Genomic DNA, 11,145 nt, shown 5'->3' with positions numbered 1-11,145 from the left:
TACCATGCAATGTGCGCATGTTTCACAGTCTACTCAAAAGGCAATCGGCCCATAATGTCTTCTCACCATCTGATCGCATCTTGTGTTCCGTCTCTGCACTGGAGGGGTATTCGGCCCTACCACATCCATAGCTATTTTTATATAAGCGATACGTTGACACTCAGGGCATGTCTGACAAAATTTGGTGACTTCTGCAGTCATACCTAGCCAACAAATGAATGGCAAAACTAACTGACTGACCCCCTTATGGACCCAAAAAAGTTTATCATTTCCAACTACAAATTCACCAGTCTGTACTTTCTCAAAGCACTGAACTAAAGAATCATCATCTCTTTGCAATTTAGCCAAATTCCCCGGGAAGATGTCACTCGGAAAAACCGTCCTCTCTATTTTTTCTAGTGTGCCTCCGTGCTTACATTGCCTACGCTCCCTACGTGATTTACGCACTTAAACATTGGGTTTAAAATCGATTTCGGAGTCTGCAAAAGGCGTCTCTAAGCTGAGGGCCCCTATCATACAGCGCGTGACAACAAAACCCTGAGCAGGAGGAAGTAACAAATCAACAATCGGGAAGTCGTCGCCCAGAACAACGTCATATGGCAAGTTTTATACAACCCCAACACGCAAAAAAATGCATTGTTTCGAATTATTAAATTAACTTCAGCAGTAGGGTAACGTTTTACATCGCCATGAACACATTTTAGATCTACTACTGGCCCGCTAATAGTAATGCCATCGATCAAGCCTGCGGGGAGTTGTGATTGCGTGCTACCCGTTTCAACCAATGCGGTCGCGCGTTTACCAATGTGCGTGATCTCGCAGACACGCTTGTTATTTTGAAATCTGGATGGCGGAATCGAAGAAACTTGTGGGGCACAACACAAACAGATCCAGGACTATTTTACGGGCCATGCATTGAGCTGCTTTATGTCCTCAGCCTGCACAAAAATGACAGATGATACCCTTATCCTTTCTGTGCCTGTCAGTGCTAAGGGACTGCATATGCTTTGATTCGAATCTAAACTTTTGCACTCCACTGCCGCTATTATCCCAACAACCTACCCGATCTAGCCGATGCTCACCTCTCCTCCCGAAACTATCAGTGGCTTTTCTTGCCGCAAGGTAGGACTCCGTCAATGAAGCAGCCTCTGCGGCGCTTGCGGGACCCCTCTCCAAGACGAACACGCGCGGATGTCTTGCCTCAGGATGTATATAAACTGCCCCAACACCATCGCGTCGATCGCCGCCAGGACTGTATTTTCCTCGGGAGGGATCCACTTCGCCAGCTCCCTCAGTCGGACATACAGCTCTCTCGGCGTCTCGTTTGGCTGCAATGTGACTTCACGAAACCGTCTCCGGTAAGTCTCTTGGTTAATTCCATACCTTTCCAAGATTGCTTACTTAAGACGAATATAACCGTTAATATAGGCTAGTTAATGCCCATAGCAACATAAGCTTCTTTCGCCTTACCGGACTGCTGGCTCGCCAGCCGTACTGACCATTTCTCTGGAGGCCACTGACAGGTCTCGGCGATTCTTTCAAAACATTGCCATATACACTTCGATTTAATCTTTGTGAGCTTTGGTACTTTAAGGCCAGGACCTAGTCTGTCGTTGTATCCTGCGGCTGGCAGTCATTGCGGATGTCCGTGGTCGATCAGACCTTGCTGTAGTCGCCGTTGCGGTTGGCTTGTGGTGTTTGGGCATCCTCCTGCTTCAGCTGTGGCTGATGGATGTAGATACTCGCTGCGCCCCCGGCTTTTGCACCTAGTAGCTCGTCTGGTGAATCACCCGTATGCCTCTGCCTATGGTTGAATGCCATCTCTGATCCGTAGCATGGTTTCCTCCATCTCTCTCCACCTCCGGTCTTGCCTCCTCTCTCGCTCTGTTCTCTTCCAGCATCGCCTTCATCACCTGCGCTAGCTCCAATAAAGGGCTGAGCTGGTCCGGTTAGCAAAACAATAAATAAAAAGTTTAAAAAACAGCGAATGATTGACTAAAGAAATCTTAGCCTGACAAGACCATTTCAGCTAAACAATCGACTGACTTAGGCTACTAAAGGAACTAAACAAGATAATGTCTGTAGAGTCCTGTTTAAATTAAATTGGTCCGTGAGGAACGACATTTCTTTCCCGTATACTATGTATGTGGATGAATGACAAATAAACAAACTTGAACTTGATGGAAAGGGGTCTATTGAAGATGTCATTTTTTAACATAGCTTGGACTGTCATGACACTCCACCCTTCTGCAACCCCTCCAACTTCCAACACACTAACCAGGGAAGTGGCTTAGTTCATAAGGATCAAGCCTTCAAAACCAAGGGTTATCAATTCAAATCCCAAAGCTGCTGTCTCCAAAACATAACACAGATGTTGTCAATGCATTCAGGATGATTTTTATTATTCCCACACGTGGAAATTTAATTGTCCACACTCACTACAATCCCGTGGCAAAATTGCTGGAAAAAAAGGTTTTTGATGTCCTTGATTCATAAATATCATGTCCCTGGCCAAACACGGATTGTCCAATTCTCATAAAACCTTTGCTTATTTGCCTGTGTCTGTCTATCTGTCTGTAAAGTCTTTGAGCACCAAGGTGATTTTGATGTTTTTTTCCACAACTTTTTTATTTTATTTATTTTTTATTTTTTTGCAGATTAAAGAGGTTTATCTAATGGATAACTCGTCATGCAACCCATTTTGATCACTATCAGGAAATATCCAGCTTAGGCCTGGATATGATATGGGTTAGTTGGTAGGCCCAATTATGTGAGGAAAAAATAATTTTCACTTACTAAAAAATATTTGTTCACTTGAGTATACAGTATCTCCTAAACCAAAGGTGTCTGATCAGGAACCTGAAAGCACTCTCACTATTTCTAGACATTTTTAAGTCATTTCATTGCCATTGTAACATAGTTTAACGATTTATAAAATGAAACTTAAATGTATTTTCCGGAAGTAGTACCAAACAATGTCAATTAATAATGCAATATCCCCCCAAAATTCTTGTCCTAAGCTCCCCCTTCACTCCACCATAGATCGGATCCTGGTTAATACCTTCGGCAGATTAGTGCTTAATTATAACTGTACCATAAGTGTAACTGTAAGTGTATTGAACGTAACCCAGTTGTGACATCACAAACTGATTACAACAGGTGTGTTTACATGGGCCCATCCTCTATAAAAAAAAACTTGAATGGAGTGAAGATTCCATTCCATAATCGCGTTATCTCCAGAACACAAACACGATCAGCAAGTTTACAGCATACAAATACATTATAATTTTAAAAGTAGCCAACATTAAATGAAATGTCTGCTTGGTGTGTATGCATTTACATTTTGGCTGAGATGTGCTCTGTCTGTTCAACACATTATTCATGCCCTGTTGGAAGGTTAACCTTTGCCCCAGTCTGAGGTCCTGAGCACTCTGTCACAGGTTTTCATCAAGGATCTCTCTGTACTTTGCTCCATTCATCTTTCCCTCGATCCTGACTAGTCTCCCAGTTCCTGCCGCTGAAAAACATCCTCACATCATGATGCTGCCACCGACATGCTTCACTGTAGGGATGGTATTAGTCAGGTGATGAGCAGTGCCTGGTTTCCTCCAGACATGATGATTGCCATTGTGGCCAAAGAGTTCAATCTTGGTTTCATCAGACCAGAGAATCTTGTTTCTCATGGTCCTTTAGGTGCCTTTCAGCAAACTCCAAGCGGGCTGTCATGTGCCTTTTACTGAGGAGTGGCTTCCGTCTGGCCGCTCTACCATAAAGGCCTGATTGGTGGAGTGCTGCTGCGAGGGTTGTCCTTCTGGAAGGTTCTCCCATCTCCACAGAGGAACTCTCAAGCTCTGTCAGAGTGACCATCAGGTTCTTGGTCACCTCCCTGACTAAGGCCCTTTTGGTCAGTTTGACCAGGCAGCCAGCTGTAGGAAAAGACCTGGTGGTTCCAAACTTCTTCCCTTTAAGAATGATGGATGGAGGCCACTGTGTTCTTTGGGACCTTCAACGCTGCATACATTTTTTTGTACCTTTCCCCAGATCTGTACATTGACACAATCCTGTCTCAAAGGTCTACGGACAATTCCTTTGACTTGACTTGGCTTGGTTTTTGCTCTGACATGCACTGTCAACTGTGGGACCTTGTATAGACAGGTGTGTGCTTTCCAAATCATGTCCAATAAAATTTACCACAGGTGGATTCCAATCAAGTTGTAGAGACATCTCAAATATGATCAATGGAAACAGGATGCACCTGAGCTCAATTTTGAGTGTCATAGCAAAGGGCCTGAATACATATGTAAATGTGATATTTCAATTTTTTATTTTTAATAAATTTGCAAAAAAATTCTAAAAACCAGTTTTCGCTCTGCCATTATGGGGTATTGTGTGTAGATTGATGAGAATAAAAATGAATTTAATCAATTTTAGAATAAGGCTGTAACGTAACAAAATGTGGAAAAAGTGAAGGGGTCTGAATACTCCAAAGGCACTGTATTACAGAAATATTATACACACCAAAGCATTCGAAACCATTGGCCACAGCAGTGTACCTGTATGCTACAAATAAGTATTTGTGTGATTTTGCGTTCCAGTTCTTATTGCAAGTGAGTTTATTACAACAGAATAATGGCAAACAAAACAGACACATGCCTTTTTATTTTTTGTTATTGTGAGCTGCTTCTCATGCTGATCGCCGTATTGATGTGGCGTGATCAAGACATGATCAAGATATTTGCTTCCCTTACAGTGTAACTTAATTATGATGTTGATGTTTCTTTAACAATATGACAATACGTTTACTTTTAGTTTAATTTTTGTTTAATTTCTGCCCATTGAACTTCATTCATCATTCAGTTAAAAATACTCCTGACAAGATTTGCCTGATAGGCCCAACTTAATTTCCCCAATGTATTGCAATGTATCTTGGTGTGAAATGTAAATATGCAAGAAGTTGGCAAAATTTACTACCTGGGAAAAGGGACTGAATTCTACAGGTAAAAATAACAGTTTTCTTGTCCTGCTGCAAAACAACCAGTGTCCAGACATTTTATTGAGCCTATCACCCAGTGGAATTCCATTTGAACTCATTATTGGCTTAACAATGTGTTAAAAAAGTGAAACATTTATGAAACTACGTCATCACCTGCAGTGGATTTAACTTATTTTTACACGCAATGAACAGTTTGAAAATCTGAACCCTGATGGCTTGAATGCTAATTCCATAAATGACAGGATTAAACACTGGGGGAAATATCAGAACGTAAAGAGACACGAATATGCGAGCTTTTTGAGGTACATGACTCATGTTGAAACGAGTCTGGAAAACCTCAAATAAGCATCCCACAGAATAATTAATCACAGACAGTAAGTGTGGGGTGCAAGTTTGAAGAGCTTTGGTCTGAGATTCCTTAGAAGCAAACAAGCAGATTCTGAGTATTTGTGCATAGGAAAATAATATCATGAGCAGCTGTGGGACAATTATGAAAACAGTTACAACAAAGCCAACTTTGCTCTGAATAGAAGTTTCAAAACAAGACAGTTTGACTAAAGCAAAATTGGCACAATACACTTTTTCTATGATCCTGTCACAAAAAGTACACTGTACTGTGAATATGAAATAGAGTCCAAAAAGTGTAAAAGGATAAATCCAGGACAATGCAGAAAGTGTGCACACTTTTCTATGAGACATTAGTTGGTAATAGTGTAGTGGATGACAAATGGCAACATATCGGTCATAGCCCATCACTGCTAAAATGCTAAATTCAACTGCACCATATGTGTGTATGCAAAAGATCTGTAGAAGACAAGCAGCCAGAGATATTTCATAAGTATGAGACATTAAATTACCAAGTACTGCTGGTAATAAAGATATAGTGCCATAAATTCCATTCCCTGCTAAGTTACACAATAAAAAATACATGGGTTTATGGAGACCTGTTTCAATATAAATTACTGAAAGAAGAATTACATTTGTTAATAGCATAAGGATGAACAATGACAGGAAACCTGTGAAGTATAAATATCTATGGTCTTCCAGTTCAGTGTATGCCATCAATACGAATGATGTCACCACGGATCCATTCTCCATGGTCTAGTTGCACAGTGAGTCCTACAGGGATTATAAAAATGGAATGGATTTATTAACCTTTTTTTTATGTCAGTAGAAACCAGGACTGCATTCATACTGTTCTTAAAGCAGACATCCTCGGCTTAATTAAATCACCTGAGGCAATTAATTAGCACTTTAAGACTGGATATAGGCTACAAGATATCTAGATTGTTTCGGGTCGCGACGTGCATTCTTCAGATGAGACTCACTATCTTCATGAACTAATGACATGACACTGTCTTTTAGCACTGGGGTGTTATCGCCAGCGTCCTGGTCGAATTCCCACAAAAATTGAATCTGAAATTGGCTGCCTAACCAGGGCATCTGATTGGCTACACAATACATTACATCCTTTACCCACTTCTATCCCTTTTCTGTTTACACAATATTGCTGGCATAAGACTGAATAACATACCTCTATGAAAGTTCAGGCTCATGCTATATTTGCTTTACTACTACTACTAATAATAATAATAAAACATAAGAAGTTATTATAATTTTAATAATATTTACACCAGGAAGTACCTGCCATGAGTAATGTGTTAAACAGACAGAGAACATTTCAGCCAAAAATAAATGCGTACATACCCAGCTGACATATAATTTAGCATTGGCTTCCACTAAAATTACTTTTATTCGCATTTTGTTACTTGTAGCTATGATCCTGTTGGTGTTCCGGGGACAATGCACTTATGGAATGGAATCTACACTCAGGCTTCTTATAAGGGATGAGCCCACGTAAACACAGCTGTTGTAATCCGTTGGTGATGTCACCGCTGGGTTACATCCAATGCACTTACAGTGATGCTACATATATTATAATTAAGTACGAATCCCCCAAAGGTATTAACGCCAACACCATGCGTGTTAAAGGAGAAGCAGCAGGAGAGGTGTTTGGGGGAACACCGGAAATTTTCATTTGGGCCTCACAAATGTATTTGGTTTGAAAGTTCTCAATAACAGTTTAAAAGAAAATTGTCTTTATCTTTGACCTTGCGCTAGTTACTGTGCGGTGGCAGGCCTGCCCTTGGCTTACCTGTCAGAGTATTTTCATTGGCTGGCAGTTACAGTACCCTGCTTCACATCTTGTTTCTCACTTCATGAAAGTTCAGTCATCTTTGCTGCCCATGAATTCACTAGCTGGGTTCTCACTAAAGAAGACAGATACAACTGTTGCCAGGACAGTTTGATTATTGTGGGCCACGCTTTGCAGTTTGCAGGCTAGAATTACTAAAGCAATTGTCTGGAAACTTGTTTGGTCATCTTGTTCATTTTGAGCAAAAAGGGATAGGCATCACAATGATTTAAGAAAATGTTCATGCTGGCTAAAATGACAGCAGCAGCCAAAATTAAGAACATGAGACCATACTCAAAGTCCAGGAATGTAGTCCATAAATAAAAGCTGAGAATGTGCACTGTAATCACATGTGGATTGTTTGATTACAAATCTGAAATTGTGAAGTACAGAGCCAAAGCAAAACAAACAAAATAAATGTGTCTCACTGTACATTCTAGCTGTCATGTGGGACTCTGCTAATTTCACAAGAAAAGAGTTTGCCTCTGTAGTTCAGCAAAGAGTTTGCCTCTGTAGTTCAGCACGAAATGACATAGCCTACCTTTAATCCGTTAATGTAATCATGATTTCGTGAATTTGGAATTGCACTCATTGACAAAATTATCTGCATTTGTACTGGGAATGGGGAACAGTGCCAGTGAGCTGTTGATTTATTGGGTGGGTGGGGGGGGGGATTTTGCTTTCTGTGGCTTTACTCAAGACTTGGATTAATTGCACATCTGAAATGCTTTACCTCTGTAGATGCAAAAAACAAAAAAAAACAAACAAACAAAAAAGAGATATTTCCTTCTGGATATGAGTGAAAATAAGCGTTTCCTTTGAAACTGTAAAAAAAAAAAGAACAGACATCACTTCTATCATATATGAGGGGTTTAAGTATCTGGTCCTAAATTGTATTTAGGTGTTCACTGGTGTTCATTTTTTTGACTTAGTGATGAGGTGTTACACGATGGCAGCATATTAAGAAAATGAAGGGCCATTTCACATTTTTGTAGGGATAAGTACATTTAAATTTCCCATAATTGTCCTTCAAGGAAGTACAAATAGTGTGTTTAATACACAAATGTTATTTGCTTATGTTTTATGTCTTATTTTTGTTTGTGTTACTGCTTTCCATTAACACCTGGATTTATGGCTAATGACAACTGACCGAAAACAGTTCATTTTGTTATTTTGCAATTCTTGAAGCCACCAAAAAACAAGGCACCACATTTTAAATATATTTATTTTACAAAGAAAAAAATGACCAAAATCTTATTGAGCCATGAATACATTTTGAATCCACTCATGCAAATTATGTGATTATACACTGGCTACCTTAACATTCCCACCAATACCCTGATTATTAGGAGTAATCAGTTTATGCCATCATTTAGATTTGTGTATACATATGGATATAAGTAATGTGATTACTCAAATAGCCACATTTAAATGATTTTTTCCAAAATCAGTGTACACAGCAGCCATGCTTGTTGTCACCAGGATCTTTGACTTGCAGTTTCAAAGAGCTGAAAGAAAACAGAGTAAGATGACTACATGCAGGAAAAATCGAAAAATTAAAGGTGGCTTAATCGAGTTCTGACTATACCGATTATGAAAGTCCACCAATAAAGATAATCAGGTAAGGGCTTTTACATGACCACTTCAATAATCAGAATATTGCCACAATTTGGGTAAGACTAGAGTATCAGTTTGCATGTAAACACAACCACTGTTATTTATTTTGTCCACAAATAAATGCAACTCAAAGTGCTTTCCAGTGTCAGTAAAGGATTGAAAGAAAAATAAGACAGAAGATAAAAATATAACAAAAGAGACTCATGCACAAGACAGCTGGAGAACAAATAAAATAAGAAACATCAAAAAATAAAAATAAGAGTAATGAAACTGACATTTGCACATCTACGTGACAGCACAAGGTAGAAACTATGAGGCATAAGACGACTTCAGCATACTTTTATTGGAATTAACTTGTTTTTCCTAGTACTGAACAGTTTGTATATCGGAACCCTGATGGCTTGAATACTGATTCCATAAATGACAGGATTTAACAATGGGGGAAATATTAGAAAGTAAAGGGACATGAATATCCGAGCTTTATATGGTACGTGACTCATGTTGAAACGACTTGAAATAATTTCAAAAAAGCACCCAAATGCATAGTTAATAACAGCCAGTAAATGTGGGGCGCATGTTTGAAGAGCTTTGGCCTGAGATTTCTTAGAAGCAAACAGACATATTCTGAGTATTTGCGCATATGAAAATATTATCATTAGGATCTGTGGAATGAGTAATAATCCAATCGCTGCAAGTCCAACTGTGCTCTGAAAGGACGTATCAAGACAAGATAGTTTCACTAATGCAAAATTGGCACAGAACACTTTTTCTATGATTCTGTCACAAAATGTACGCTGTATTGTTAATATGAAATAGAGTCCAAAAACAAGAAAGGCATAAGACCAAGACAATGCAATAAGGGCATACATTTTTCTCTGAGACAGTATTTGGTGATAGTGCAATGGATGACAAATGGCTACATACCGGTCATAGCTCATCACTGCTAAAACATTTAATTCAACTGTACCGTATGTATGTAAACAATATATCTGTGACAAACAAAAGGTCAGCGATATTTCATAATTATGAGATAACAAATGACCAAGCATAGGTGGTAATAAAGAGGTACTACCATACACTCCATTCACTGCTAAGTTACATATAAACATATACATAGGTCCATGCAAACCTCTCTCAATGCATATTACTGCGATTAGAACCAAATTAACCCATAATATCAGAAGGTACAACATGAGTAAAAATATGAAGTATAAATATCTATGATCTTCCAGCTCAGTGTATGCCGTCAATATGAAGTATGTCACTGCTGATACATTTTCCATGGTCTCCTGATTGTACGTTGCACGGTGTAGAGAAAAATAGTATTGATTCAGTAACAAGAAAACAAAAACAAACAAAAAAAATTAGTATTAACAGGCAAAGATTACACTGATTCACATATGACAATACAACAACAATGAACAGTAATTGAAATCTAAGTGTTAATTCAGCTCTTAACAGATAACATTGGCTGTCATTTTACTGTGTGGCTTCAGAAAACCCTGGAAGGAGGAACACTCCACACTCTTTGTACAGAAATTATGTATCATGAAATTACTACAGACTATAAAAGAAGCACAAGTATTATACTTACCACTGGTGCACAAGATGAAAAAATGTTTTTTTTCCCTGTTAAAAGGATCTCTTAGATCTTCAGACCTGCTGTTTTATGAGTATGATTATCCTGCAGGTGTGCGACACCTTCTGGATAACTGAAAGGACAGCTCCACTCTTGTGCCTTTTATAGGGAGCTGGTCATATAAAAATAGCCTTCACTTGTGGACGTCACCAGTCAGCAGCCATTAGAACTGGAGGACCTGCAGAATTCCCTTAAGTCAGTTCACCTTTTAATTAGTTTGAAATCATTACATTACATTACATTACATTACAGGCATTTGGCAGACACTCTTATCCAGAGCGACGTACAACAAAGTGTATAACCATAACCAGGAACAAGTATGACGAAACCCCTAGAGAGAAGTACCGGTCCAAGTACAGGGAACAACCGCATAGTTCAACTTGGACCCTGATGGTTAAACTGATTAACACTAACAACGAGAACGGCAACAACGCAATCTATGGAAAAATAAAAATAAATAAAAATACAAGTAGTCGTTAAGACAGGCGCATCAACTAAGTAACCTATGAAACAGCTGCCTAGTTACAACCCTAAGTTTAGTCATTTACAGGGGGGAAGGGAGGGATGGAGAGAGGTGCAGCCTGAAGAGGTGGGTCTTCAGTCGTCGTTTGAAATTGTTCACAGTCTCAGCTGTTCTGACCTCCACAGGGAGGTCATTCCACCATCGTGGGGCCAGAACAGACAGGAGACGTGTTCTGGAAG

At 39.4% G+C, this 11,145-nt stretch overlaps 2 protein-coding genes across 2 annotated transcripts; both read right to left on the bottom strand.

Moving 5' to 3' along the window:
* Positions 1-4,589: 4,589 nt before the first annotated feature.
* LOC118209839 (olfactory receptor 51E1-like) lies at positions 4,590-6,772 on the bottom strand. Its single transcript, XM_035385531.1, has 2 exons — positions 6,701-6,772; positions 4,590-6,112 (listed from the first exon to the last, which is right to left on the bottom strand). Exon 2 carries the CDS (start codon positions 6,089-6,091, stop codon positions 5,135-5,137), a length of 957 nt encoding a protein of 318 aa, XP_035241422.1. The 5' UTR covers positions 6,092-6,112; positions 6,701-6,772; the 3' UTR covers positions 4,590-5,134.
* Positions 6,773-8,394: 1,622 nt separating this feature from the next.
* Positions 8,395-10,510, bottom strand: LOC118209840 (olfactory receptor 142-like). Its single transcript, XM_035385532.1, has 2 exons — positions 10,399-10,510; positions 8,395-10,093 (listed from the first exon to the last, which is right to left on the bottom strand). Exon 2 carries the CDS (start codon positions 10,085-10,087, stop codon positions 9,134-9,136), a length of 954 nt encoding a protein of 317 aa, XP_035241423.1. The 5' UTR covers positions 10,088-10,093; positions 10,399-10,510; the 3' UTR covers positions 8,395-9,133.
* Between the last annotated feature and the right edge of the window lie 635 nt (positions 10,511-11,145).

The sequence above is a fragment of the Anguilla anguilla genome, chromosome 12, assembly GCF_013347855.1.
Source record: "Anguilla anguilla isolate fAngAng1 chromosome 12, fAngAng1.pri, whole genome shotgun sequence".
NCBI classification, from domain to species: Eukaryota; Metazoa; Chordata; class Actinopteri; order Anguilliformes; family Anguillidae; genus Anguilla; species Anguilla anguilla.
This window is presented reverse-complemented; position numbering and strand designations above follow the sequence as displayed.

Coding starts and splice junctions, on each gene's coding strand:
- LOC118209839 (XM_035385531.1), bottom strand. CDS start 6,091: ATGGAGAATGGATCCGTGGTGACATCATTCGTATTGATGGCATACACT.
- LOC118209840 (XM_035385532.1), bottom strand. CDS start 10,087: ATGGAAAATGTATCAGCAGTGACATACTTCATATTGACGGCATACACT.